Source organism: Punctularia strigosozonata (assembly GCF_000264995.1).
Source record: "Punctularia strigosozonata HHB-11173 SS5 unplaced genomic scaffold PUNSTscaffold_12, whole genome shotgun sequence".
NCBI lineage: Eukaryota > Fungi > Basidiomycota > Agaricomycetes > Corticiales > Punctulariaceae > Punctularia > Punctularia strigosozonata.
Window position 1 is genome coordinate 983,628 of NW_006767444.1, and position 24,581 is coordinate 1,008,208.

The 24,581-nt window shown below is 55.5% G+C and overlaps 9 protein-coding genes across 9 annotated transcripts; 3 read left to right on the forward strand and 6 right to left on the reverse strand.

Annotated features, from left to right (window-relative positions):
* Nucleotides 1-800: 800 nt before the first annotated feature.
* Nucleotides 801-3,252, forward strand: PUNSTDRAFT_137408 (MFS general substrate transporter; the record flags this gene model as incomplete). Its single annotated transcript, XM_007387050.1, has 14 exons — nucleotides 801-1,002; nucleotides 1,057-1,087; nucleotides 1,140-1,200; nucleotides 1,259-1,276; nucleotides 1,333-1,591; nucleotides 1,648-1,657; nucleotides 1,718-1,765; nucleotides 1,815-2,233; nucleotides 2,284-2,355; nucleotides 2,408-2,439; nucleotides 2,495-2,565; nucleotides 2,624-2,735; nucleotides 2,787-3,154; nucleotides 3,222-3,252. The coding sequence occupies 14 exons, from the start codon at nucleotides 801-803 to the stop codon at nucleotides 3,250-3,252; spliced, it is 1,734 nt and encodes a 577-aa protein (XP_007387112.1).
* A 287-nt stretch (nucleotides 3,253-3,539) lies between these two features.
* PUNSTDRAFT_54757 (uncharacterized protein) lies at nucleotides 3,540-5,507 on the reverse strand. The gene is made up of 3 exons (XM_007387051.1): nucleotides 5,425-5,507; nucleotides 5,154-5,364; nucleotides 3,540-5,098 (listed from the first exon to the last, which is right to left on the reverse strand). The coding sequence occupies exons 1-3, from the start codon at nucleotides 5,501-5,503 to the stop codon at nucleotides 3,646-3,648; spliced, it is 1,743 nt and encodes a 580-aa protein (XP_007387113.1). The 5' UTR covers nucleotides 5,504-5,507; the 3' UTR covers nucleotides 3,540-3,645.
* Nucleotides 5,508-7,752: 2,245 nt separating this feature from the next.
* PUNSTDRAFT_137410 (uncharacterized protein) lies at nucleotides 7,753-8,184 on the forward strand (the record flags this gene model as incomplete). Its single annotated transcript, XM_007387052.1, has 1 exon — nucleotides 7,753-8,184. One exon carries the CDS (start codon nucleotides 7,753-7,755, stop codon nucleotides 8,182-8,184), a length of 432 nt encoding a protein of 143 aa, XP_007387114.1.
* Nucleotides 8,185-9,199: 1,015 nt separating this feature from the next.
* On the reverse strand, nucleotides 9,200-12,657 carry PUNSTDRAFT_74062 (uncharacterized protein; the record flags this gene model as incomplete). The annotated part of the gene is made up of 6 exons (XM_007387053.1): nucleotides 9,200-9,383; nucleotides 9,444-9,520; nucleotides 9,577-10,137; nucleotides 10,195-11,248; nucleotides 11,312-11,991; nucleotides 12,091-12,657. 6 exons carry the CDS (start codon nucleotides 12,655-12,657, stop codon nucleotides 9,200-9,202), a joined length of 3,123 nt encoding a protein of 1,040 aa, XP_007387115.1.
* A 1,607-nt stretch (nucleotides 12,658-14,264) lies between these two features.
* On the reverse strand, nucleotides 14,265-16,403 carry PUNSTDRAFT_127808 (uncharacterized protein; the record flags this gene model as incomplete). Its single annotated transcript, XM_007387054.1, has 1 exon — nucleotides 14,265-16,403. One exon carries the CDS (start codon nucleotides 16,401-16,403, stop codon nucleotides 14,265-14,267), a length of 2,139 nt encoding a protein of 712 aa, XP_007387116.1.
* A 450-nt stretch (nucleotides 16,404-16,853) lies between these two features.
* On the reverse strand, nucleotides 16,854-18,560 carry PUNSTDRAFT_74287 (uncharacterized protein; the record flags this gene model as incomplete). The annotated part of the gene is made up of 3 exons (XM_007387055.1): nucleotides 16,854-17,955; nucleotides 18,015-18,088; nucleotides 18,135-18,560. The coding sequence occupies 3 exons, from the start codon at nucleotides 18,558-18,560 to the stop codon at nucleotides 16,854-16,856; spliced, it is 1,602 nt and encodes a 533-aa protein (XP_007387117.1).
* Nucleotides 18,561-18,727: 167 nt separating this feature from the next.
* Nucleotides 18,728-20,771, reverse strand: PUNSTDRAFT_145799 (uncharacterized protein). The gene is made up of 7 exons (XM_007387056.1): nucleotides 20,509-20,771; nucleotides 20,432-20,447; nucleotides 20,256-20,383; nucleotides 19,805-20,180; nucleotides 19,284-19,754; nucleotides 18,976-19,227; nucleotides 18,728-18,904 (listed from the first exon to the last, which is right to left on the reverse strand). The coding sequence occupies exons 1-7, from the start codon at nucleotides 20,650-20,652 to the stop codon at nucleotides 18,861-18,863; spliced, it is 1,431 nt and encodes a 476-aa protein (XP_007387118.1). The 5' UTR covers nucleotides 20,653-20,771; the 3' UTR covers nucleotides 18,728-18,860.
* A 137-nt stretch (nucleotides 20,772-20,908) lies between these two features.
* Nucleotides 20,909-21,754, forward strand: PUNSTDRAFT_145800 (uncharacterized protein). Its single transcript, XM_007387057.1, has 5 exons — nucleotides 20,909-20,953; nucleotides 21,013-21,083; nucleotides 21,140-21,164; nucleotides 21,218-21,441; nucleotides 21,507-21,754. The coding sequence occupies exons 1-5, from the start codon at nucleotides 20,938-20,940 to the stop codon at nucleotides 21,615-21,617; spliced, it is 447 nt and encodes a 148-aa protein (XP_007387119.1). The 5' UTR covers nucleotides 20,909-20,937; the 3' UTR covers nucleotides 21,618-21,754.
* Nucleotides 21,755-23,059: 1,305 nt separating this feature from the next.
* Nucleotides 23,060-24,344, reverse strand: PUNSTDRAFT_137416 (uncharacterized protein; the record flags this gene model as incomplete). The annotated part of the gene is made up of 2 exons (XM_007387058.1): nucleotides 23,060-23,304; nucleotides 23,357-24,344. The coding sequence occupies 2 exons, from the start codon at nucleotides 24,342-24,344 to the stop codon at nucleotides 23,060-23,062; spliced, it is 1,233 nt and encodes a 410-aa protein (XP_007387120.1).
* Between the last annotated feature and the right edge of the window lie 237 nt (nucleotides 24,345-24,581).

A 24,581-nucleotide genomic window follows, 5' to 3' on the forward strand; every position in this document is an offset into this window, starting at 1 on the left:
CGTCGATCTTACGTGCGCATCAGACTCTTCCTTGCGCCATCACCACAACATCTGCTAATATCTGCCGTCGCCATTTCAGGCGACGTCCAACGCCTATCAGCGTCCACGATCATCCAGAGTACCTTCCCGGACTTCCCGGAGACTATCGCCATGCTCGCAGCGCGCGCTCAGGCTGGCATGCCTCGCGCACCGCACTAATGTCGTTCTATACCCGTCCACGCCCTCCTGACCTCTGCTGCATCTCGCTTCATCAGCCGGGGCGACATCCTGTCTGCGTGCTAACGCCCACTCCCGATCGACCCCGTTCGGCATACCTCTGGCGGGGAGAGTTCGACGTGCCACGGGTAGGGGTGCGTGAGACGCCACCAGACCAGCTGCATATGCCGTCGCGCTTCCACTCCCCTACGTCCTCCACGCCACCGTACCGGAATGGCACGATGTCTTCACCGCGAGGAGACGGCGCGCCGTCGTGGACGTAGTCCGCGAGCCTTTCTCGGTGCTCGCGCGCCCACGCCCGCCCCCCTTCGCGCCTTCCACGCCCGCTATCTGATAGTCCGGCCGTGAATAGGCGCGTATCTGATATCCAACGGCCTGCTGCGCTCATCTGATAACCCTGGGATCGCTCCCCCGGGCGACTTCGTGCACCCTATTTCGCACCGTCCTTCCACTCGGTGCCTGCGCTCCCATGACCTATCAGATAAGATGAGCAGCTTTGCGCAGGACCCGCTTACCCCGTGGAGCTTTTCCGTGTTCCACCGTCCGCTCTTCCTTCTTCCCCAGTTTTCGTTGAAGGTTCAGCAATGGCCCTTACTGCCTCCCAAAGCGACGCTCCGGTAGGGACTGACGACGAGAAGGAGAAGGTAGCGTACGAGGAGGATCGTAGGACCCCCTCTACCCCCGGCTCTCCTCAGACATCCGCACTCGACTATGGGATCGCTGCAAAGCCCAGGCTGCCGATATGGTGGCGAGGGGTGATTATCATCTTGACCTGCTTCTGCACATGTCAGTCGACTCCATTTCATCAACGTAGTTTATTAACCCAAATTTATGTAATAGTCGGTAACCATTGGTCCAATGGATTAATTGTGTGAGCCTGTGGTGACCTTCCTCGAGGTTTCGCATTTTAAACAAGTTTTCAGCGCGATGAAGACGACGATCATCAAAGAAGACAAGATCAACAACTCGCAATTCGCGACCTTGGTCTGTGATATTTTTCATAATTGCGGAAAGAGCTGACGCTTCAGCTCTCCGTTCCTAGGTCGCCGTCACCAACCTGGTAGGTCATACGCACGTTGCAAACGTATACGTACCAACGACCCGTCTCGCGGCCAGGTTAACACGTTCCTGTGTATCGGCCTCGGGTTCACCATCGACAAATTCGGCGGCGCGCTGCTGTCGATCATCCTCGCGAGCTTCCACTTCGCGGGCTCCGCCGTGATGGCCGGCGCCGCGACGAACCACCTCAACAGCTACGCCCTGCTCATCGTTGGAAAGACGCTCGCCGCCATCGGCGACGGCTCGCTCGACAATGCTCAACACCGGATCTTCTCGACGTACTTTGCTCCCGGACAAGGCTTCGGGTTCTCTATCGGTAGGTCTAATGGCTGCCTTGCGCGTAGATTGATGGGCTCACATCTTCGACTATAGGCATGATCTGGTGCGCATCCACATTCTCCCGTTTTAGGCCTTGGCGTTAATCGTTAATCACCGCTTACAGGGGCATAGCCAATCTTGCTCAGTTCACGGGCCAGTCCACTGCCAACATGTTAGTCTCCTGCTACTTTATACAACACGTCAATCTCATGCCTGCATAGTATCACCAAGAACACCGGAACCTACGCGTGGACGCTGTGGATCAGCACCTGCATCGCCGGCTTCTCCGTCGCCTGCGCCTTCTCCGTCTTCTTCCTCGACAAGTACCTCCGCCGCCGTTACACCATCAAGGACCAGACCAGCGGCTTGCAACACACCGGCGCCGTCAGGGGCGGCGTGTTCTCCCTCAAGGCGATCCGCCACCTCCCGCTTACCTTCTGGCTCGTCGTCCTCTTCGCCATCTTCGAGAACGCCGGCGTGCAGAGCTTCGTCTCGATCTCGACGCAGTTCGCGCAGCAGAGGCTCAAGAAAGGCGCGGTCATCGGAGGCTGGGTGTCGAGTTTCTACCTGTTGCTCCCGGCTTGCGCGACGCCGTTCATTGGCATCTTCATCGACATGTATGGGAACCGGATTTCGTTCTGTATGCACATTTCCTGCTCCCTCGCAATCCCGCACTGACCTCAACCATAGTGTTTGCCTCCGGTCTCACGTTCTTGATTTCGATGCTTCTGCTCAAGTTTTCTCACTCGGTCCCTGCTTTCAGTAGGTGTCTCCGCTCTTTGACGATACGACACGTTCTGACATATTTCGGCAGTCGCGGCATACATCTTCTATGCTTTGTCACAGGTGTGGATCGCTGATTGCTGGCATGATTCCTGGTCCTGGTCTCACGTTCTGCCAGGTCGTCACCCCCGCGCCCCAAGTAGAGATCATTCGTAACATCATCCCCGACCCCCAATACTTCGCCACTGGGTATGACATACCTGCATTCTTGCGCTTCTTTTCTTCTCGCTGACACGCGTACTTGCAGCTTCGCCATCAAGAAGAGCGTCGTCCAGGCGAGTATCGTCATCATCACGACGGCCGCTGGCAAGCTCCAGGACGATACCGCCAGCAACTCGCTGGACCCCGCAGTCTCCTTGGTACGCAAACCGTTCTTGACGCCCGGATCAATTCGCTGATCTTTCATGCAGTGGCTGGCGTACGCGTTCATCAGCGTCGCCGTCTCCGGCACGATGCTCGCCATCGCGCAGTTCGCTCCCGCCCTCCTCCCCGCCGCGCGCCTCTCGCAAGTCAGGCCGAGCCGCCTCCCGGAAGAAGTCGACCGGCTCTTCCCGTCGGACGCGCTGCCCGCCGGCGCCAAGGGCCCGCACGGCGAGACGCTCGCGTCCGACGTCGACTCGGAGAACGAGATCGCGGAGGTCAAGGTCAAGGAGCGCATCCTCAAGAGCCCGCGCGCCGGGTTCGAGGGCATGCGCTGGGCCTTCCTCGCCGCGTCGCTCGGGATCATCTTCATCGGCTGGATCATGTTCGGCCTCGGTGTCGGCTGGGGCGTCCACGGGTGAGTGCCCACTATGATGCACGATTGCAACGATCTCTGACCTTGCCTTTATTGTTTTGTCGCGCAGATCCGTCATCGCCGGTACCACGGGCGAATGATCGTGTTTGCGGAGAATGTACTAGCTACTATGCAGTTGCGATTTTCTTTCATCTCCTTTATCTCCTGAAAATTGATCGGAGGACTTACTCTTGTTGTACAATATCATCGTGACTCAGAATGAGCGGCGAATGAGCGTTGCAGGGGAGAACACGTGGCCCGCGTTGAGAGGTGACCTTAAAAGGCATCTGTCATGCCTTTATAGAGGAGTCGCTCTGTGCGCCGCGACTTCGAAGGATCTGTCGTCTTACCCCTACGCGCACAACGGCAAGAAACTAAGCATGCTTGAATTACTACTATCATACAATGATTACTGGTCGCTACAGATAGGTGGTCACATGCAATCGCTAGCGTCGTATCGTTCGTAACTCGTCAGTCAAGTTCTTTCCCCTTTTTCACAGCTCGCCCTTGACCTTCGCCGTATTCTTCGCGCTCTCGACGCTAACGCTGCTTGCCTTGCCCTTCAACCAGCCCTTCTTTTGCTCCTTCGAGTCGGCGGCAGCCGCCTTCGCGTCGTACGCCGTCTCCTTCGCCGCCTTGGTTGCGCTGCTCGCGCTCGCGGATCCCTTGGCCGATGCCGACGAAGCGCTGGCAGCTGCCTTGAGCGACGCCGAGGACGCGCTAGCGGCAGCCTTCGCGCTCGCAGAAGAGGCAGACGCGGCGACCTTGCCAGTTGCAGACGCACCGGCGGAGGACGCCGACGACGCAGCGCTGTGAGCCGAGCCGGTGAGAACGCTCAGGATCTGGCCGAGCTTCTCCTCGGCGAGTTCGACGCCGGAGTACAGGTTCTCCCTGATCTTCTCGTACAGCGCCTCGACGCGGCTGTTAGTCTGCACCCAGCGGATGCGGACCTCTTGAAGCAGACCGGGGCGGCTAGTCGGCAGCGCGCCCTCAGAGAGACCACGGTTGCGGAGGTAGGCGCGGAGACGGGCGTCCGGCCAGACGAGATAATCGGCGGTGCGGGTGGAGGCATTGTCGTACTTCTGGTTCATGAGCCGGATGAGCTCGTCGCGCGACTTCTGCGCGTCCGTGCGGAGGTATCCGTGCTCGATCAGCCAGTCGCGCATATCCGAATCCTTCCACGAAGCCCAGATCGTGTCCTGCGCGTTCGCGTAGTTGTCCGCGACGAGCCGCTGCAACTTCTCGCGCTCGACCTGCGCGTCCGACTTGACGATGTTGTGCTCGATCAGCCACTGTTTCAGCTGGCTCTCGTCCCAACTCGAGTAGACTGTCTCCTTCGTGTCGTAGTAGTACCTCGCCATCTGGTCTTGAAGCGCCTCGCGCTGCTTCTGCTCGTCCGACTTGAGGAGGTGATGCGTCACGAGCCATTCGCGGGTGTACGAGTCGGACCAGGCGCGCCAGACGGGGTTAGCGGTTTTCGCATAGGTGTCTTGCATATAGGACAGGAGCTGCTCGCGGGTGGTCTTCGCCTTGGGCTCGACGACGCCCTTCTCCTCGAGGTAGGCGCGAAGTGCGCTGTCATCCCACGACGAGTACACGTAGTCCTTGGTTTCGTCGAGCTTGCGCGTAACCGGAGTGGTTGCAGCCGCGACAACCGAAGATGCAGAGTTCGACGCGACCGTGTACGCGGAGGCCGCAGATGCGGATGCCTGACTTGCGATCGAGGTCGCGGACTGGCTAGCTTGGCTCGCCAGGGAAGTTGCGGACTTGCTGGCTTGTTGGGTGCGGTCGCCGTAGACGGCAGTGGATGCGGCGGTAGAAACGGAGGAAGAGAAGGAAGATGCGGCGCTCGTGTATGCGCGGTATTTTTGCTTCGCCATGAGCGCGAGCGACTCTCGCGGGCCGGAAGGCTGGACAACACCCTGTTCGAGAAGGAATTCCCGCAATCTGCAAGGCGAACGTCAGCGCCGGAATGCACACTATCGGGCATGAAAACATGTACCTCGACTCATCCCATGTATCGAAGGTAGAGTCCTTCACGTCGGCAAAGACCTGCTGGGCTTTGTAGTACTGGTCGGCGGTCCATGACGACGCCGAGTTCCAGTTGGCCTTGACGAGGTTCTGGAGTTCAGACTTTGAGTAGCCCTTGGGCGCTTGGATGTTGTGCGCCTCGAGCCATGCTCTGGTCTCGACTTCATCCCAAGATTTATATGCTGTTGAAAACGCGTCAGCACGCGATCCGTCTTCAACGACGCGTCGCACGTCGGGCTCACCTGGTGCGTCGGACCCAAACCAAGAGGCTTGAGCGCCGGAGAGTGTGAGTGCGCAGACCAACAGTAGAGACGGGCGCATGGTCGGTGGTCGTCGTAAAGGTCGTGAACGGTGGGGCGACCATAGCGGCGCGGCCTGGGTTTTATTCGCGCGCAGGAGCGGGGCAGGCGCGCGTCATGGGACGTCACTGACGTCATCCAATGCTATGGCGCGTCCACCGCGCCCGCAACGCCCTCGTCCAACGTTGCATATAGTTCCCCAAAAGGCGAGCCAATACTCCTCTATACAGGAAGGATGCGATGGATATTGTCCTGTAGCTCATTACTTTACAGCGAGAAAAGCATCGCGAAGGGACAGCCCGCTTTCATTTTATATATATGCTACACCATCGACGTGAATGTGATGGCCACAACAGGCTCCAATGAAGGCGTCATGGCATCATCCATGCATGTTCCATTCGCGCCTTGATCGGATGAACGTCTTTCACATTGCGGAGGCACAGCACGATCGCGCCAAGGCTCGAGTCTCCACTGCGAAAATGATGTATACGAACTGAAGAGGAATCACCACATCGTACTTTCAGGTTCTGTCCCCCATCGCGGTTCTCTCTGTTACGAATGATCCGTATTTGTGATTCGGAGTGGCGTTGGGCCTGGAGCGCGTCGGTGGAGTTGGAATGCGCTTCCACCTGAAAGTTATCCTCGCTGTCAGCTTTAACAGATTCAGCGCCAGCTCAGAATTGATGGAGTGTTGTCTCAAGGCATACTTAGCTATAGGATGCCGCTGGATGACTGTGATGACCGACAACACAGCAGTAAGTGACTTGGGCACGCGCGTCAATGGTAGGGTACTGTACTTTTACGACCGTAAGTTCGTCCCGCGTCCCCGGGGCACCCGAACCGAACTTATTGTCCCCTGTCCCCTGGCACTCCGAACCTCTGGGACGCATAATATCTGACCGTGAGAGTCTTAAATCTGACTGTGTGATCAAAAAATCTGACCTCGTAAGCACGTGTCCCCCGGGCAGGCTGCGGATGAACTTCCCACGGCCCCGAACTTGGGGGGTGTCCCCTGTCCCCCTCCGACCTGGCCGAACTTACGGTCGTAAAAGTACAGTATGCTGCTTCCGATGCGGGTATCTCCGAATACTGATCAAGCAATAGTCGACAACTACATCTCCTACTAATGCGCGTGTTGCCATCGGAGTGACCCATACTAACTACAGAGCTCGCGAGGACTCGTGGGAAGACGTTACCAGATATCGACGTGGCATCGATGGCGACAGGCTGTTGCGATTGAGCCCAGTCTTCATTTGCCCAAAAGACATCCATCTCTGTGCTTCTCTCTACTGTACGCGCACTCAACCTTGCACATCTCTGGCTCAGTTGTCCCGGATGAGGACCGGGTAAGGAGTATCTGTTCTGCTGGCTGAAAACCCTCCAAACAACTATGACCTTCGTTCAGACTGAATCACCCCAGCTTAATAGATCGTCATGCTTTTGAACCGGAACGAGACGGACCAGTACAAAGAACAAGGGCCCAATTTGAAGCGCATGCTTCTTAGCGCATTCTCATCGGTGACGATCCGGGCAACCCCCGGGCCTTCGCGCACATCTTGCGCCTTCCTCCCGAAATCATGTCCTTAATCTTCTATCACGCAATCCTCGACTCCTTCGACCGCAGAAGATATCCATCTAGTCATGCATTCACGAACGTCTGTCGATCCTGGCGAGAACTCGCTCTTGGCACTCCTGATCTGTGGACGGTGCTGCCTCGTACCACACAGGAACTGACGAACACGTTTTTGGCAAGATCGGTGAATGGCCCGCTTCAATAGACATCGTAGCTTCTTCGATTTTGTGTCACATGGCTCTCATACAGGAACTTGTACTGACTTCTGATAAACCTCCCGGCCCCGCTCCTTTTCCGCTGCTCGCTGCATGCCTATCGTGACGAGTCGCTCCCGAATAATTTTCTGGGCTTGGATGCCCCCCAGCTCCGAATCCTACAACTCAATGGCGTGTCAGATATGCTGCGCTGTCCCTCGCTTGTTCGCAACCTGACAAGCCTCGAACTGGATCCCCTGCGAGAACGCTGCTTTCCGCGGAGCGCTGAGGTCATATGTTCTCTGCGTTCAATGGCCCTGTTGCAAGACTTCCGTATAAGAGCGGGATGGCCGTTTCGGGATTCGCTCTCGCGGCTTGGAGAAGCCCTTCAAAACGGTGCGGTCTTGAATCACCACCGGGAACTCAGCTACTGCGGGCCAGCCGATCACCTGGCTGTATTATATGACAATCCCTTCAACAATCGCGACATCTATCGTGTTCTTTATGGAGGAGCCGCCGATTGAAGTCACGCCATTAATGGCCAAGTTGCAGGGTCATTGTACGACTCAGGACAAGGGTCGTGCAGTGCGGCGCGCGCATTATGGCCATCCAGACACTGTATACAGCTTGGCGCTCTACTCGCTCGGCACCGTTACGACATTGCTCTCCCTGACTTTTGAGCACGATTGGATTCCCATTCGCGATCTCTTGCACATCATACAGCTCCAGAATATCGATATTCTCGAGTTGTCCATCGACGATTCGAATAGCAAATCCGAAGCGATGCTCGTCCTGCATCAAGGCCGGTCAGCGTCGGAGCTGCGCCTAGAGTCTCTTACCACCTGCAAGTGGATAGCGCCTCTCCTCCTGGAGGAGGGTCTGGACGGCGCTTCGGTTCTCAGGACTGCACCGCGTATCCATGCACCTGCGGCATGAGAGACCTTCTATGGAGCTCATCAAAGCTTGGCAGGATCTTCTGGCGCGAAGAAACACATCGGGTCGATTGGAGTTGGTATTCAGAGGCGCCAATGAATTATTCGGTCGGGAACCAGAGAGCCTTCGCGAGATCGCCGGTCCGGATCGCGTAGTGTTGACGAAGTGGTGACGCCCTCATGCCAGTTTCAAAATAGGTTACCATCCAACGCACTGGTTTATGCCGGCCTCTGGAGATGTGCGGACGGACTTCCAGATCACCATACCAACGTGCGTCCCATGACACTAGTCGCTTGAGTAGACACTTATAATTCTTATCGGACCGTCCGATGATCGTCGCATCGTCTCTCATGGCCATATGTAAAACTGACAATGCATCTATCATAGTCTCTGTCTCGTCATGGGACAATGCCGTCAACTTCGTCGTCCTTTGCGTTCACCATACGACAATTCACTCAAGCCGAGCGCCAAATTGCTGAAAGAACGTATTCGTTTCGCTTTCATTCGCTATAAGGCCTCCGTCGGCCAAATTTGTCTTATTGATCCGAAGGGCGTCCGCATGTTCGAAACTGAGACATATGTTGAGCTCGCATCTCTGTCAGCCGACGATGATGGCTGCACTATGCTTTCTGAATCTGCGGAGAGAGAAGAGAGGGTCGCCTACGTCTCTAAGGTATGGAGCGCCACTTCATTCACATGCAAACAAAACATAACATTTCCGTGCAGGTTCACTTCCAGAGGTGGTAGTGTGGTGTTTGAGATATCGAATGGATTCATATGAACCTTCGAACATCAGCCTAGCACCAGGATCCTTCAAGCATGTCGAATCCAAACTCGGAAGCTTCAACAAATCGAGGACTCAAGCTCACAAGCTGCGATACCCCACCGTATGCGGAGACGCTTCCGTGTCGCTGTGCGCTGGAGATCCGAAGGTGAGTCTTAGACATGTACCAGAAAGACATATTTCCTCAGCAAATCTTTGCGATAGTCCATTTCCCCTGTGAGTCGCAACCTTCGATTACATTCCGAGATGTACGTATGGCGCCCATCTACTCGGGTCCGGATGATCTTTCCTCAACTTCTGAATAGCTTCGTCCAGCGCATATGCAACTTCATCGGGGTCGAGGTGCTCTCCGTCATTGCTGAATATGTCCGAATACACCGATTTTGCTATCGTGGGCCCGTCGATATCTTCCATGGACCTACGTGGTTTCAGTGGAGCGAACTGATCGGCTGCAAGAGCGAATCATGACCAAGCTTACCACAGAGTGGCAATGACACTTTTGAAGCCGGCGAACAACATGGTTGCAGCAAGGTGGACCGTCTGGTCCGGTTGTCTCTATAAGATGTGCTTTTGTAAGTGTTCCCTGAACGAGTATCGGATCGACAACTCACTCCGTCTCCTTTCGCGGTCTCGCAGGCACTCAGGAAAGCCATGAATGCGTTCGGAAGCGGCACGGGCATCAACTCCTCGATGGTCAGCATGGAATCTCGCATCACGAAACCGCTTTTGAGCGGGTTCTCCGGGTTCTGGTAGCCGTGGCACGCGAGGTGGAGAATGTTCGCCTGCGGCAATTCCTCGAGGAGCCTCCCAGTCGTCAGCCCATCACTGTTCAGCAGCAGATCAGGTTTGCCGCCTCCTTGTCGAAGACCTATCGTTGCTCGCGCTGACAAGGCCTGACGTACAGCGCCGACTTCTTCGACTGTCCAATGGAGATCACTCCATTCTGAAAGGAGTGTCGACGGAACTGCCGTGACAAGAGCTTGAACATCATTTTTCTTGATTGGTTTGTATGCTCTTCTTGCCGCAAGGAGGGATCCAAGAGTCGGAATATACGAGGATACGACATAATCGGAGCACCAACACTCCTCTGTGCCGGCAGCATGAACAGGAAGATGAGAGAAGCGACCAGTCGGACACCACCACAGGCGGGGGCGCGTTTTTCCTGTTGCGGACTATACATTCAAGATATCAGTATTCGTGCATATAGGGGATTGAACTGTAACTCATACCTCTATGTTCAAAGCCAGCAGGACAGGTTGCACTACATCCTGCCACAGTCGATGTAACACATTGGCAATCCGCGTGCGTCTTGACGACGCACGATTTCCAGCTTTCACTAAACTTAGACGCTCCCTCAGGGCCGACCTCGCTTCCATGACGCCAGAATGCCATGCTGTCTCTGCTTCGACAAGCCAATCCTCCGTAATCCGCTTCAAAGCGAGGCTCAGAATGTCTCCGGACGGCTTGATGATAATGGCATGACATGCCAGTGCGCTGGAAACAAGCATCACCACTGGCCCTCTCTCTGCGGACCTTGCCAGCATGGTAAACTGGTCAGGAAGCAGGAAACGCTCTAACCCAGGAAGGCGCCGGACCTTCTCGAGCAAGGAGTTGAATTCCTCGCTTTGCTGTCTTCTCCGGGCAGCCTCGAGTTCTGTCGCCTTGGATTCATCAGCGTCGTTCGGCGAGTCAAGTATCCTATCTAACTGTCGAGCGAGAAACGTTAGCCCCGCACGAAGGTCGTCCGGCACCGCTTCGAAAGGAGAACGAAGGCATAAGATATGTGCCCAGAAGACGGCACGGCCTTGTTCCAATATCTCCACGGCCCTCTGCGGTAGCGAAATAGCAAGTGCGTGAGACGCGCCTTCACGAGCTATATCCTGACCGATGATCAGGGAATCAAGCCGCGTTCGCAAATGAGGACCCAAGAGTGCCACACGAGGTAGGAGGCTGATAACCTGCGCATAAATGTCCAGGAGCAGCAACGATATGGGCTGTTCTTCGGCAAACATATCCCTATGACACTGTTGAATGATTCGGAGTATGTCCGTCCCATCTCGAATTCGTGATCGCACATCTCGATGATCGTCTGCCAAGGCCTCTGTCAGATAGTTGAGCGCGAGCACCGGGTCGCGGTAGGGGGTGTCGTGATGCAGCGATAGCTTCGCAGCAGCTATGAGGCAGTGGTATCGCTCGCGACGGCCGGGGTTGACTGTATGTAGAAGGTCTATGATGATATCCGATGCATATGAAGCATCTTCGACGTGGTGAGTATGTCGATATCTTGCGTAGTGGCATCTAGCAAGTGTGCGCCGCAGCTCCGGCCAAGACGACCGCTCTGAATACTCGGCTATGACAAGTGAAAGATATTGGATAGCTCGATTGAGGTCGGAAACATCGTGTCGGTCCTTCCCACGTAGGATGAGAGCCTTGGATAGGTAAAATTTCGCTTCAGCCCGATCGAAAGAATGATCGGAAGGGATGATGCCAACTAGTGCTTCCGCCAATGATATGGCCTCCTCGAGGTCCTCTAGGTTACCAAGCACCTCGTAACGCGTGCAAAGATGAGATATGACTTTCATCGTAACGTCGCCCCGTTCCGTGTGGGAGGGAGAAATAGCTGCTAGAGCACGCCGATCCCAGTAGAGTGCTTCATTGAGGTCGGATAGATCGCCCGCTTCGTGAAAACGTAGAATTAATGTTGCTGCAAGATTGCGAGCAGGAGAGAACCATCGGGTATTGTCTTCAGATAAAGCATCCACGGCTTGTCGACAGAGCTGAAGTGACTCCTCGAGATCGCTGAGCTCGCCAGTGCAGGCGAACTGGAGGCGCAGTGCTATGGATAGGTTATCTAGGTAAATCCAGTAAACTTCGGCGTGGGGAGGGGAGCGTTGCAGAGACGTGCGCTGAAACTCCACCGATTCCTTGATGTCTTTTTCCGATAGGGTAAGTTGATGGCGAAATGTGAGTAGATTGCCCATGGTCGTCAAGAGGTTTAAGCGCGGCTGGCCATGCGGGCGATCTGTCTGCACAGTAAGTCGTCCGATGTCGATCGCTCTGTCGAGATCACTGAGAGCGCCATAGTCGTAGGATCTGTGGTACATTCCCATGAGGGTATAATACACAGCTTTGTATCGCTCGACGTGATTGGCTGGGCACAGACGTAGAGCCTCCTTGAGAACGCCAACAGATTCATCGAGGTCGCCTCGATTTCCGGAGAATTCGTACGAACGAAGCAAGTACGTGCCCAGGTATCGAAGGTGTCGGTGCTTATCGTGGGCTTGGGAAGGCACTATCTCTGCCAGAGCCTGTCGCTGCAGCTTTATTGCTTCGACGATAGATGTCATCCCTAGGTACTGATGGACGATCCACGAGAGAGTGCAACAAGCTGTCGCTCTCAAAGGATGGCCGGGAGCACAGAGCGAGATGGCATGGCGGCACATGTTCTCCGCGGCACGTCTCGCCTCAATATCCGACGACCTGCCGGCGTGAGCATCCAACATGCCCGCGTAGAATACAGATACGGTAGGGCAGTCGGCATGCTCTGCGTTACAGAGTTCCAGAGCGCGCCTTCCATGAGTGATGGCAGTATCGAGATCTGTCGGGTCATCGGCATAGACAGACCGGGTCTCGTACACTCGTGCAAGATGAATAAGAACATGGTACTGTCTCGTAGGCGCATAGGCAACCATCTCAGGAGCACCGTCACGGTTATCAGGGTCACTGAAAGCCACCGAGCAATCCCCAGTCCGCGTCGTGGTGTCGGCTAAGAGGGCTTCGTATTGTTCGATGCAATCCTTGGCAATTTCGAGATCGCTCTCCCTACAAAATCTGTCATAAAGTCGTAGGGCGTCCGCAAGAGCTGCGGTAGGCTCAGGCACCGGTACTGACATAGGTGGTTATGAGCAAGCCGTAATCTTAGGGGGGGGGATAACGAAGGCTCACTTGTTGCACACTCGCATATGCGTCGCATTCCTGGGGGAGAAGAAGGCACATGCTCTGGAGAGCAATCCGGCTTGACGGTAAGAGGCCCCACTAGCGATAACCATGATATATGAGTGAAAAGTACAATACGGACAAGCAATAAACGCACGGAACGCTGAAGCAACATCATCGTGACCTGCCATCGCGATCTTTAGCGGCGCTGAGTCCACGAAGATAACTTGCTCGCACCTTATATATGACTGGGGCTGATGACTTCTTGTAGTTATGGTTGGAATACCGCCGGCGCCCTCACGGTAATGCGTCACAACTCAGGCCTCAGGCCTCAGGATTCAACAGCGCCCATATCATCATCAAAGAACCTCGAACGGGACATTTGATTTCATGACGATGAGTCAACAGGGCCGCATGAGAGTGAAGCGCGTCGGAAATCCGTATCATGATTCCGGTGCATGCGGAGCCACGCAAAGAGCAATGGATTCAGAGTATTCGGCTAATGTTAGCATCATGGCGGGCGATGCGCGTGCACGAGCAGGGTTGGAAGATATTCAAGAAGCGAAGGAACCAGATACGACATGCTACTCTCATGGGGGAGGTGGTGAGTATAGAACCATATAACACAGCCAGCGGGAGAAGGTGAAGCAATGCCGAGAGAATTCGTCGGGAGAAGCGTGATGTAGGGGATCGTATGTAAGCTCGAAATTCGTCGAATGTCGATCGTCTACATAGAGTCCCCAGGCCCGACTGGACTCCAGTGCACCTTCAGTTGCCAGTGACGCAAAAGACAAGTGAGATTTGGAAAAGCGAGCACCGAGCGAAGCTCGGTGCGCCGTCTTGGAGAGAGGGAGCACGTATCGTAACGCCGCGTCAATGTACAATTTCTCACGCTATTCCTTTCCGGAGCCTCACCGCGAGAGCGGCCGGGGCATACCTGCATCAAAACCCACCCTCCCCATTCCCGATCTTTCGTGAATCCTTTCTTAGCAAACTTCAGGCGAGCCTCCGGGCCCGCCTTCGGTTTGCGCCCGAAGGGGCGGCCCCTTGGGGCCGCTTCCTTTCACCCAAATGAGAAGAAAGGGCCACAACATAAGACTCAATCCTTTGCACAGCACGAAACGACAAGACATTGAGTTGTGATGCAACGACGCAGAAGTGGCTAAGTATGAGAGTGTGATTATTTGATTAAAACCCGCATAGCAACGGAGGCAAAGTGTCTGGTCGCTGGTGTCCAGATTGGCATTATCGCATCGAGTCCATAGCAGGGGTGCTACACGTACAATTGCATAAGATTATATGTTACACGTGCAAATGAATTGAGATCACGACAGACGAAAAACGAAGAATATACAATACGGGGTCATACAACAACGACTTCCGCATCCCCAAATTGTTGCTGCCCCGCCTTCGCGTCTTCAGCAAGATGATTTTCTGGCCGGCGTTCCGCATCGGTGGGCGTTCTCGGTTCCTCATGAGCGCTGGATTCCGATTCAGTGCTCTCAACCTCCATCTTCTCGTCATCCTTCGGCTCCGGGAGCTTCGCATTCTCCGCATTCGTCTCCTCCACAGCATCCTGCCTCTGATCCTTCTCTCGCGGGTCCTGCGTCGCCGACTCGCTCTCAACAGCCATATCGGCATCCCTCTCCTCCTCCTCTGCCACCGCTTGTGGCTGATCAACCGTCACGTCCTCCGCAGCGACCGTATACGCTTCGCTCTGGCTTGATGTGCCCTCCATTTCACCTGTGGGAGGTACAGGCTCTTGTGACGAGCGCGCAGCCGAGAAAAGATCTTCATCAACGGTGCTCGGAATGACCAACGCGCTGGTGTCGTGGTCAGCGGCAGCGGGTTCTGTAGGGGTCGAGGGAACTGCAGGCGCCAAGGTCGCGGAAGGCACCGAAGCGACTGTCGAGCCTGGTTCGGGAACGTCTTCGATCATGGGTGAAGTAGGCTCGTAGGCGTCCGCTGGCGCATCGGTATTAAGCAACTCCGTTTGCACGGTGGATGTGTCGTACTTGGCCGCGGCTGACGTTGCTGACTCCGCGGCGTCGACTTGCTGACTAGAGTCCGTCTGCATCACGCCCGCCTCCTCGGTAGCAGGCACGCATGGCTCGACAGGAGCTGCAGTTGCGGACTCCGTTTGCATGGGAACATCTGCTTCGGCGCTGCTCTGCGCACGCAGATACGCCTTCCACACCTGCTTCCGCCACCGATCCAAGTTCTCCGCCTCCGCCTCAACCTTCCGCACCATCTCCTTTCGCCTCTCCCTCACAGCCTTATCGCCGCCGCTCTCCACCGTATCAAGCGAGATAAGCAGTCGGTTAAGCTGCTCCGCGTACGCGTGAAGAGGAGTGTTGTTGTGGGTATACGCGAGCCGGGGCGTGTTCTCCGTCTCCGTCTCGCCGCTATCGACGGTATCAGAAGAGAGGCTAGGCGTAGGGGGCGGAGTGACGTGAACGGTTTCGCCATCGAGGATGAAGTCGACGGTGGCGGGGAAGGAGAACTCGGACTTGAGCTTGTCGAAGCGCTCGCCGACGGATGCGATGGACGCGAGAGCTTTCCGTCGCGGGAGGTTGGTGCGATAGAAGGTCTGTATTTTGCTGGCAGCGGCGTGCTGTTCTGGGGTCCACTGTGGTGACGAGGGCTTCGGCGACCGAGCGGGTTCCGCCGCACGAGGGGCTTCGGCCTGCTTGGTAGAATGGGCAGGATGAGGGGTTTGCTTCGGGCTGGGAGGAGCCATTGAACGCGCTCGCGTATGACCGGGTGACTGTGTACGAGCGCGCGACGAAAGCGGTGGTTGACGTCGTCCACGGGCGAACTGGGAGGAGACGAACGTCAATAACAGCGATTTGACTGATGGATAGGCATGGTTGCTTACCGTATCGTCTACATCAGTGGCATCGAAACGTTGGGGGACGGGGATGCCAAGGCTGCGATAGAACGCATCCAGAGGGTCCGTGGGTTGCGTGAAGCGCTCGCTCTGTCTCCTGCGACGGCGCTCGGCTTCTTCGCGCTCAGCCTGTTGGCGTTGACGGAGGAGGGTCTCTTGCTCTAGACGACGAAGGCGTTCAAGTTCACGCTGTTGCTCCTGCAACCTTTGCTCTTGCAGTAGCCGCTCGCGTTCCCTCTCCCGCTCACGCTCCAATCTCTCCAACATCTCCTGCCTCCTCCTTTGCTCCTCCAGGTATGCGCGCTCTCGCGGGCTGTAGCCGAACGATGTGTAGGGGTTAGGGGTGTAACCGCTGCCGTAGCCGTAGCCATCGTCTTCGTCATCGTCAAGGTAGGCGCTCCATTGCTGACCGTGGCCGTGACCGAGCTGGCCAAGCCGTTCCTGGGCGAGGCGAGCACGCGCAGCACGCTCACGGGCCTCTTGTTCGGCGCGGCGGGCGGCTTCGTATTGCTGTTGGGCAGCGCGCTCCTCAGCTAGGGCGCGCAGGTAGGCGTTATCGGAGGGCCGATAGGCAGAGTAGCCGTATGGGTCTGGATAGTACGAGTTGAACATCGTCGACGACAGCGGTCAAGTTGAGTAGTGCGCGACATGACGCGGGGGCGGGCGATAATATACATTTCGCGGTGGAGAACGACGACGGTCGTCGAAGGTGCGAGAACGCAGGGGGCGCTGCTCCAAAAAGGAAACCGAAGGCGGGAGAATATTCGCGAACGTGGCACTCGGGCTGTACGCGCAACATCAGCGTATGTCAGCGTTCCACACCACACGGTCAGTGTCGGTCACGAGTCACTGCATGGCAGGCTCCCTTCTGGAGACGAAGCATGGTTTGGGCACAGAGTCACAGACAACGTCGTCCCTGCACTTCCTCATAGTCCTCCAGCCTTGCAACGCGAATATGACTGCTCCCATATACGCCTGGATCTAGGCCGATGCGCATATAATGTCCAATACACATCCTGTATATGATCTCAAACAGTCCATCTACGATACATCTGGATCGTGTCATGTCTTAGTGTTCGCACCAAGCCCTGCCTCTGCTCTGCTCCATCTGCCCCACGGTTCTTCACCCGGGACGAACCGCGCTTTCACCAATGTGAAAATCCACTTTTCCAGTAGTTCCGCGAACATGAGGAGGGCGAGCACCGTCAGGTCGCTGAAGGTACGGGCAGATTTGATCAGCGCATGCACACGAGCGTCGGGATCTAGAGGGTGTCGGGGAGGAATGGGTAAACCAGGAGACGTCAGTACCACAGGCGGCACAGGTCGGAGCCGGAAGCGCTGCGCGAGCGTCCGACTCGGCGAGGAAGGGTTATGGAATACGCGAAGGAACAGCGCGCGATCCGAGGTCCAGAATATACGGTCGATCTTGCTCTGTGCTTGGTCGCTCGCTGTCAGGAGGGCGTGGGCAGCGGAGGGCATCAGGAACAACGTGGAGAAGAACCGCGGAGACATATAGTGGATGAGCAGGTGGGACGACGACTCATTTTCCGCGCCGAAGGTGAGTGGAGGAACGGCGGGATTGGCGGAGATGAGAGAGACGACGGTGTTCGTGTCTCGTGCGCGGCGGCGCAAGAAACCTTCAATACGCCTCCGTGTGTACGCTTCCAACGGACCTTCCGGTTGCCAGCCTACACCTCCACCCAGCAATGATGATGCTGGTGATTTCATGCAGTCTCCTTCAAGGAGGAGTGGCTGAACGGGGTATGGTTCTGGGCGCGCATATACGTCGAGACCCTTCCGGTAGTGTAGTATCCACGCTTGGTAGAGGATGCGAGGCATGCTTAGGAGTAATCCGAGAGGCGCTCCGAGTATAGCGGAGAGGAGAGAAGACACGGTCAAGGGGATAGCTGAGGTAGGTCGGATAGTAGCTGTGAGCTTCAAGGCACCGGCCTTCTCGTTGTCATGTGGTGCTGAGCCGTCAACAGTGTCCGATGGGAGACGGAAATCGACTCGTACAACGGGAAGTGGAGGCTTGACGACGTCAATCTGACCATTGGGGGACGGAGGATGGGATGGAGCGTTCAAAGAGACGGTGTAAAACCCGGAGCGGTCGTTGAAGGGAGAGACATGGAAACGACGAGGGAATGTCCATTGATGGTCGAATCTGCGTGGACGGGTTGGTTCAGACTTTTTCTTGCTCAGTGCGAGCGGGGAACCACGCACCCTCGCCTAGGTTTCTCCTCTCCCTTACCCAACTCCAGTAGATAAACATGTGCTTCTCCGAAGGTGTTGTGAACCTGATCATGAGCGATATCACGAAGAGCGTGGCTAAAGAGAGCTCACCTCCAGTACGACTAACCAAAGCTCGCCCGCGGGAGTATAGCAATAGTATACCGACAACGGGTTGATGCCTTCAATTCCAAGGAAGCCCGGCATCGTCTGTAACCACACATCGTGTACTCGGTTTTTCGCATCCGCATACCCACGAGAAGTGAGGAGGAGGACCAGCTTCTCATTGATGGACAAACCCGTCGAGCCCGGAGCGACCGCGGTAAGGTATCCTTGAGGTCGGAGACCTGTCAATCGACCCCACAGCGAGCCATAGCCGAATATCCATCCCCGAGCCAAGTCAAGCTGTCCGGATTCCAGAGCATCCAGAGACAATAACAAGGAGAGCGTTGGGTATCTGAACGCGTGTGTAGCGGTTTGCGGAAGGAGGCGAGCGTGAGTGACCCGGTTGTGCAGGACGTAGGCCCGGGGTGAAATCATCTCAGTAGCGCTCTCGTTTCAGTACATCCTGTCGTTGCAAGACGCAAGGAGCTCTGTGCCACCGGAGGCGTGACAAGAGCAATGTAGAGACGATGTGATGCCATGGACACAGCTGACGCTGCGATGGACGGTCTCGGTCGCGTCGAGCCCCTGATCATGACGACTATGGGATCGGAAAACAACATTCCCAGCAAAACATCAACCTAGGGCGTACAAGAATGTTCTATGCGACACGTAAGGCTACAGGGACCGCGCCTCGCGCGGAACGTTTCGGTAGGCTTGCTCAAGCACGACTTTGATCTAGTCCACCTCCAAAACGGTACCGCGTTGGACGCTTCCCCATCCTAATAAAGACCAGGTTAGTGGAAACTGACGGTGCAGGCACGGAGGGTGACGAAGTGGAAGTGGTACGCACCAACAAGTCGCCAATGCTTTTCTATCCTACGTGAAAGGGCAACCTTCTCGCCAATCTCCGTGCACGCTGGTGACGTGAGCTGAATCTTGGCCAAGTCTGCCTTGACGCTAAGCACACGGCCACCGGTGGAGGTGGAGCCGATGTTGATGAGGAGCAGCTCGTTCTTGACGAGCTTGGAGACCTTGGTTTGCTTCTTGTCCTCAGTCTTCACACCGAGTAGACGACGGAGAAGGAAGAGACTAATCTCCAGCTCTGTGATGGCGATTCATCAACTCGCATAGAGACTCCGCTCACTGCATGAATCTCACCCGTGTAAATCTGGGGTAGTTTACCGACCGCGCCCAAGACCTGCCCAACGAGTCGGTCCGCACGGCACAAGGTCGGGTCAATCTTGGTTCCGACACCGATCAGCCCACCGGGCACCGCGAACTGCAGCTGGTTGTTCTCCGCGAGCAGCGTGACGATCTTGCTGAAGATCGGCTTGCACTTGTTCCGTCCCGACGCGTCCTTCGTGACGATTCCGGGTCTGATCTCGATCTCCTGGCCGAGGCGGAGGACGCCGGTGAGGATGGAGCCGCCAGCGACGCCGCCCTTGAGTTCGTCGACTTCCGCACCTGGTTTGTTGACGTCGAAGGATCGGATGACGATGAGCTTGGGGTCGGAAGTGAAATCGCGGACGGGAACGGGGATGCGCTTCACGATGTACTCGTTGACAGCGTCGATGTTGTACTTCAGCTGGGCAGATATCGGGACAATAGGAGATGACTCGGCCACGGTGCCTGCGGAATGTTCAGCATGGGATCGCAAAGCATAAGTGCCGGATACGCACCCTTGACGAAGGCGGTAATGCTTTTGTGGTGCTCGAGAGCCTGTTGCTCCTTGATGAGATCCACCTTGTTTTGCAGGATGATGATGTGCTCAAGCTTCATGATCTCCACCGCGGCAAGATGTTCCGAGGTTTGCGGTTGTGGGCAAGTTTCGTTTCCCGCGATGAGCAGCAGCGCGGCGTCCATGACCGCGGCACCGTTCAACATGGTGGCCATGAGAATGTCGTGACCGGGGCAGTCGACGAAGGAGACATGGCGGATGAGCTTCATACGATGACCACACCCTGGGCGTTCGCATGGTGGGTGATCTTCTTTGTCGGAGCGGTATGAGCGGTAGCAGCCAGGTCTTGGGCACGCATCGTTCTCGCATTTGTAGATCTAATCGACGAAGGGAGGGAAGTATGGTGGCATTAAGCATGGCCACTATGGTAAATTCAAAAAAAGGTAACTTACTTTCGCGTTCGCGTAACCAAGCTTGATGGTGATGTTGCGGACGAGCTCATTCTTGAACCGCACAGTCATGACGCCAGATATCGCCTTCACCACCGTCGACTTCCCGTGGGCCACATGTCCAATCGTCCCTACACAACATTAGCCCTACAACAGCGCGATTCCTTCGCTTCACTAACCCAGATTTATCGTCGCCTGAGCTGCGTCAGTCGCAGCTCTCTCATTACTTCAAGATCGTGGACGAAATGGGACGTACTTGTTTCGAGATGACTTCAGGTGATAGCGCAGTAAGCTTCGTCACGTCCACCTCGACTTTAGGGATGTCCTCCTCGATCTCATCCTCCTCGTCCTCAGATCCCGAATCAATGTGATCTTTCTGCAGTGTTTCGTCTCCGGGCATCTTTGCGTCGATATAAGGGTGGTCTTCCGAGGAGATCTAGAGGTTCTATCGAGTATCTTCACAATGGAAGTATGATCCGAGATCGAGGCGGATTTCCAGCGAAGCTTGCTAGTGACTCGTCGCAAGGGCACACAAGATTTCGCGCAGACGAAATGGCGCGGAACTCGCCCGATGACATTACGTAATCCACCCCTATGATCTCTTCCTTCGATGGCCGGCCGGTGCTTTGCACCTTTACCCGCATTCTTATTCTCTACGCATCCCTAGTAATATCTCCCAGTCACAATGTCACTCGGTGAAGGTATAATCCAACTCAATTCCTACCGCATATGAGATGTAACTCATTTGGCAACTATGCAGCTGATGCGAAGTTTCCGCACACCCACCACTACGGCGAGCCCCCTTCGCCAAGCATCGAGAACCCAGCAGGGGTGCGTATCCTTTTTGACGATGTGTATCAGAACCACGCTCATGAGATATGATACAGGTCTTTCCGTATACAGATCCTCACGGTGTGTATGTTGCCACACGAGTTCACGAATATTCGCTCATAGATTATGTGCAGAAGCTCCTGCGGGCTCGATATCTGGTGTAGGAGATCGCGGACGCAGTTCATCGTCATTGCTAGCGGTTGGAAACCCCTTCCTGCTGCAGGACGTGCTGTACAAGGTCGACCGCGCCCTCCTGGAAGCCATCGAAGCCATTGAAGGGGACGGCGGCAGAGTCTCCGACACAGACAACACCGGGAAGCAGGAGACATTACTTGCAAAGTTTGAGCGCTGGCGAGATGTGAGTATACCCCCCCCCCCCTATCGGCTCTCCATCGTGTAGTATTGACCGATGCCCCCGGACAGGAAATCGACGAGATTCGGAGCCAGACGGGCGTGCAGCCGTCGAGGGCGACCTCGCGCGAAAGCGGGCGTGAAAATGGCTACCAGCGTGAAGGTGGACTATTCGCGGACTAGGCAAGGACGGCCACGTCGAGTGTGGAAAGGAAATCAAGCGAGTATACAACGGATAGCTTAACACAAACAACCTGTAATCCATATCAGCACGCAATCGCAACATGTACTATCATGGAACCAGTGTTCCTATCGAAAACACTGTTTGAAGTGGGAACCAAAATTATGATTAGTGACCACGCTTTCTATGTTTCGTAATGATGTGTCCCTATCTTCGACACAGTCTGAGCTAGTCGTTATATTTTTACGGGACGTTGCAAAGATGCTAGGAATATTTTACGGGATGAGGCCGTTGAGGGACCCGGAGTTCCTACCAGGGTCACACTCGTGTCACAGCCGGCATCTCCAGCCTCCGCTTCGGCACGAGATGTCGCGTCGACGTCGCAGCGCACAGAACGAGTTCTCTCCACCAGCAGATCTATAAGATGAATGTACACTACAACACAATGCTATCTACAGTATTATATCTTCCTGAAAAGTAAGCTAACCTGTTTAAGCACATCAGGCTCAGCATTATGCATTAGTAGGAGGTTTTCAAGTGAGGTTCGGTGTCATTATGTCTGCCCGAAGTAGGGTTCAAGACCGTTATCATATGGTGACGGGGTGCGGGTGGTACGTTCTCGTCGTTCAACGCGGGTTGTACAGCGGCATGCCAACGTGTCGTGGGTACGGAGGCCGTTTCCCGCCAGGTCTGTGAGGTGGCGTGACGGGACGTGACGCGCCATTGTTGTCACACTGGGCCATCTTTGGCATCCTGTGGCCATCGCGGCTAATCCTTTCCCTCTAGATACTGGACCCCTGTGCTGCGCCAAATCTCTCCTTAATATTTCTCTTGTAAAACAATATCATAACAAGAGATGATACAGGAGAATATCGAGAAAGATACCATTGTGACCGCCCTTGTGCACTGCCACATTACCAGTGCACCCGTGCGCCTTTCCGACAACCTTCGTCTTGTGAATATAACCCAGCGACTGCGCCGCTCGCGTGCCGCAGTCAGGTGGGTAGGGGAGTGACGACGATGCCGAGACAGCTATAGGGAGAGATGTGGCATTTGCCACATTTGAGGACTTCGTCGTACGGCGCATTCGCAAATCTGATGGGTCACATTTATGAACTGATTGAATACATTTGCTTCTTATTCTATGTATAAGTCCAGAGTTCAATGCGGCATACAATGGAGGCAGTGTCAATGTGATCAAACTTCTCTTGCACGACCTAAAGAGGACGTGTTCTGGGTCATGTCAAGCGCTCGCCGGGTGCACGCGCCTCATCACCGCACAAATATGCGACGTGGCCTGTAGTAAATTCATTTCAATTGCTGTTTATCTACCATAAATGCTTTCTGCTACGTGCGTATATATTTTCGCCTGGCCACAGAGGGGTCTGCTAGCGGGTATACCGTTGCTGCGGTGGGTGGCCAGCAGCGTGACAGCGCGTGGCGCTCACTGGAGACCTGGCGGGAAACGGCCTCCGTACGTGGGTTGAACCTGGTGCTTAGGCTTGGCGAATGTTGTGCCAGCGAACTGTGACGCGAGAGATTGGAACCCCGCGGAAGTGAGGGCATGCGGGGATGATATCGCTGTCGGAGGGCGATTGATGTTGGCAGGGTGAAGAGGGAGCGAGAGAGGAGCCAGCCGGGTGACGTTGGTGGGCGCAGGCGAACACAGTTGCGAGGATTTCGATATATCTGCAAGGTAGAGTGTCAATCGTAGCGGAGACAGTGCAGAACGACAACTCACTGTCATTGGGAGCTATGGCGTCGTCGACATCCATTCCCCAGCCATCCTCATCATCCTCCTCTGCGCTATCCTCCTCTCTATCTGTATTTTCCGTACTATCACTTTCAGTGCAGCCTCCTACCCCGTTATCGTCCTCGGTGGTAGCCAGAACCGGAGCAGCATCGAAGCGGGTTGGTGTCGCTGCTAGGTCGAAATCTGGCAGTGATATAGCCGGAACCGGAAGGTGGTAAAGGCCAGCAAATCGTGGATCCGTCTTCAATAGAGGTGTTTCTTGAAGATGAGCCTTGATAGTCGCAGTCAGTGTGGCAATAGTACCTTTGAGAGGGAGGTGGAGGAGGTAGGCAAGATCTTCAACGTCTGCCTTCCGCTTTGGGATGGTCCGAAATCGAACGTTCATGTCGAGCGCAAGCTGCGTTCGGCGACAATGAGCTGCCTCGTCAGTCGCATTTCTGCCGTTGGGTACTACGGCATCGACGACGTCCATGCCCCAGCCGTCCTCGGCATCATCCTCCGTGCCATCCTCCTCCCCGTCTGTATTTTCCGTACTATCGCTTTCAGCGCAGTCTCCTACCCCGTTATCATCCTCGGTGGTAGCTGGAACCGGGGCAGCATCGGAGCGGGTCGGTGTCGCTGCTAGGTTGAGATCTGGCAGCGATATAGGCGGAACCGGAAGGCCGTAAAGGCCAGCAAATCGTGAATCTGTCTTCAATAGAGGTGTTTCTTGAAGATGAGACTTGATAGCCGCAGTCAGCGTTGCCACAGTGCCGTCGAGAGGGAGGTGGAGGAGATAGGCAAGATCTTCAACGTCTGCCTTCCGCTTTGGGATGGTCCTAAATCGGATATTCCTGTCAATTGCAAGCTGCGTTCGGCGACGACGAGTTGCCTCATCTGTTGCATTTCTCTTAGCCTCCTTTGCAGCCTTTGCTGCAGCCTTTGCGTTGTTCTCGCGCAGGCGTTCGGCAAACTCAGCCTCTGCTTGCTCGCCCATCAGGAAGTTGTGGGAGCTCTGAAACCGGCGTGATTTTCGAGTGCTCTTCTGTTGCCTAGTGTTGAGCCGTGATTTGAGTGACTCGATCTCCGCAGATGCGAGTGAACAATGAGCAACGGCCTTTTGGCGCAGGGTGAATTCACTGAGATAAGCTGAGTGGCATGCGTCGAGGTCGTGCTTCAAGATTCGGCACTGCTCAGCAAGTGGCAATCGCCTGTGGATCGGGGGACCGATGAA

What these genes read in the sequence shown, in the direction of transcription:
- PUNSTDRAFT_54757 (XM_007387051.1), bottom strand. Translation starts at nt 5,503, where the DNA reads ATGCGCCCGTCTCTACTGTTGGTCTGCGCACTCACACTCTCCGGCGCT. An exon ending in GTTTGGGTCCGACGCACCAG is followed by an intron (nt 5,365 to 5,424) that starts GTGAGCCCGACG and finishes CGTTTTCAACAG; the next exon opens with CATATAAATCTTGGGATGAA. An exon ending in GATACATGGGATGAGTCGAG is followed by an intron (nt 5,099 to 5,153) that starts GTACATGTTTTC and finishes TTCGCCTTGCAG; the next exon opens with ATTGCGGGAATTCCTTCTCG.
- PUNSTDRAFT_145799 (XM_007387056.1), bottom strand. Translation starts at nt 20,652, where the DNA reads ATGCCCGGAGACGAAACACTGCAGAAAGATCACATTGATTCGGGATCT. An exon ending in TTGGTTACGCGAACGCGAAA is followed by an intron (nt 20,181 to 20,255) that starts GTAAGTTACCTT and finishes TTCGTCGATTAG; the next exon opens with ATCTACAAATGCGAGAACGA. An exon ending in AAAGCATTGGCGACTTGTTG is followed by an intron (nt 18,905 to 18,975) that starts GTGCGTACCACT and finishes GGTCTTTATTAG; the next exon opens with GATGGGGAAGCGTCCAACGC.
- PUNSTDRAFT_145800 (XM_007387057.1), top strand. An exon ending in GCATCGAGAACCCAGCAGGG is followed by an intron (nt 21,084 to 21,139) that starts GTGCGTATCCTT and finishes GATATGATACAG; the next exon opens with GTCTTTCCGTATACAGATCC. An exon ending in TCCGTATACAGATCCTCACG is followed by an intron (nt 21,165 to 21,217) that starts GTGTGTATGTTG and finishes GATTATGTGCAG; the next exon opens with AAGCTCCTGCGGGCTCGATA.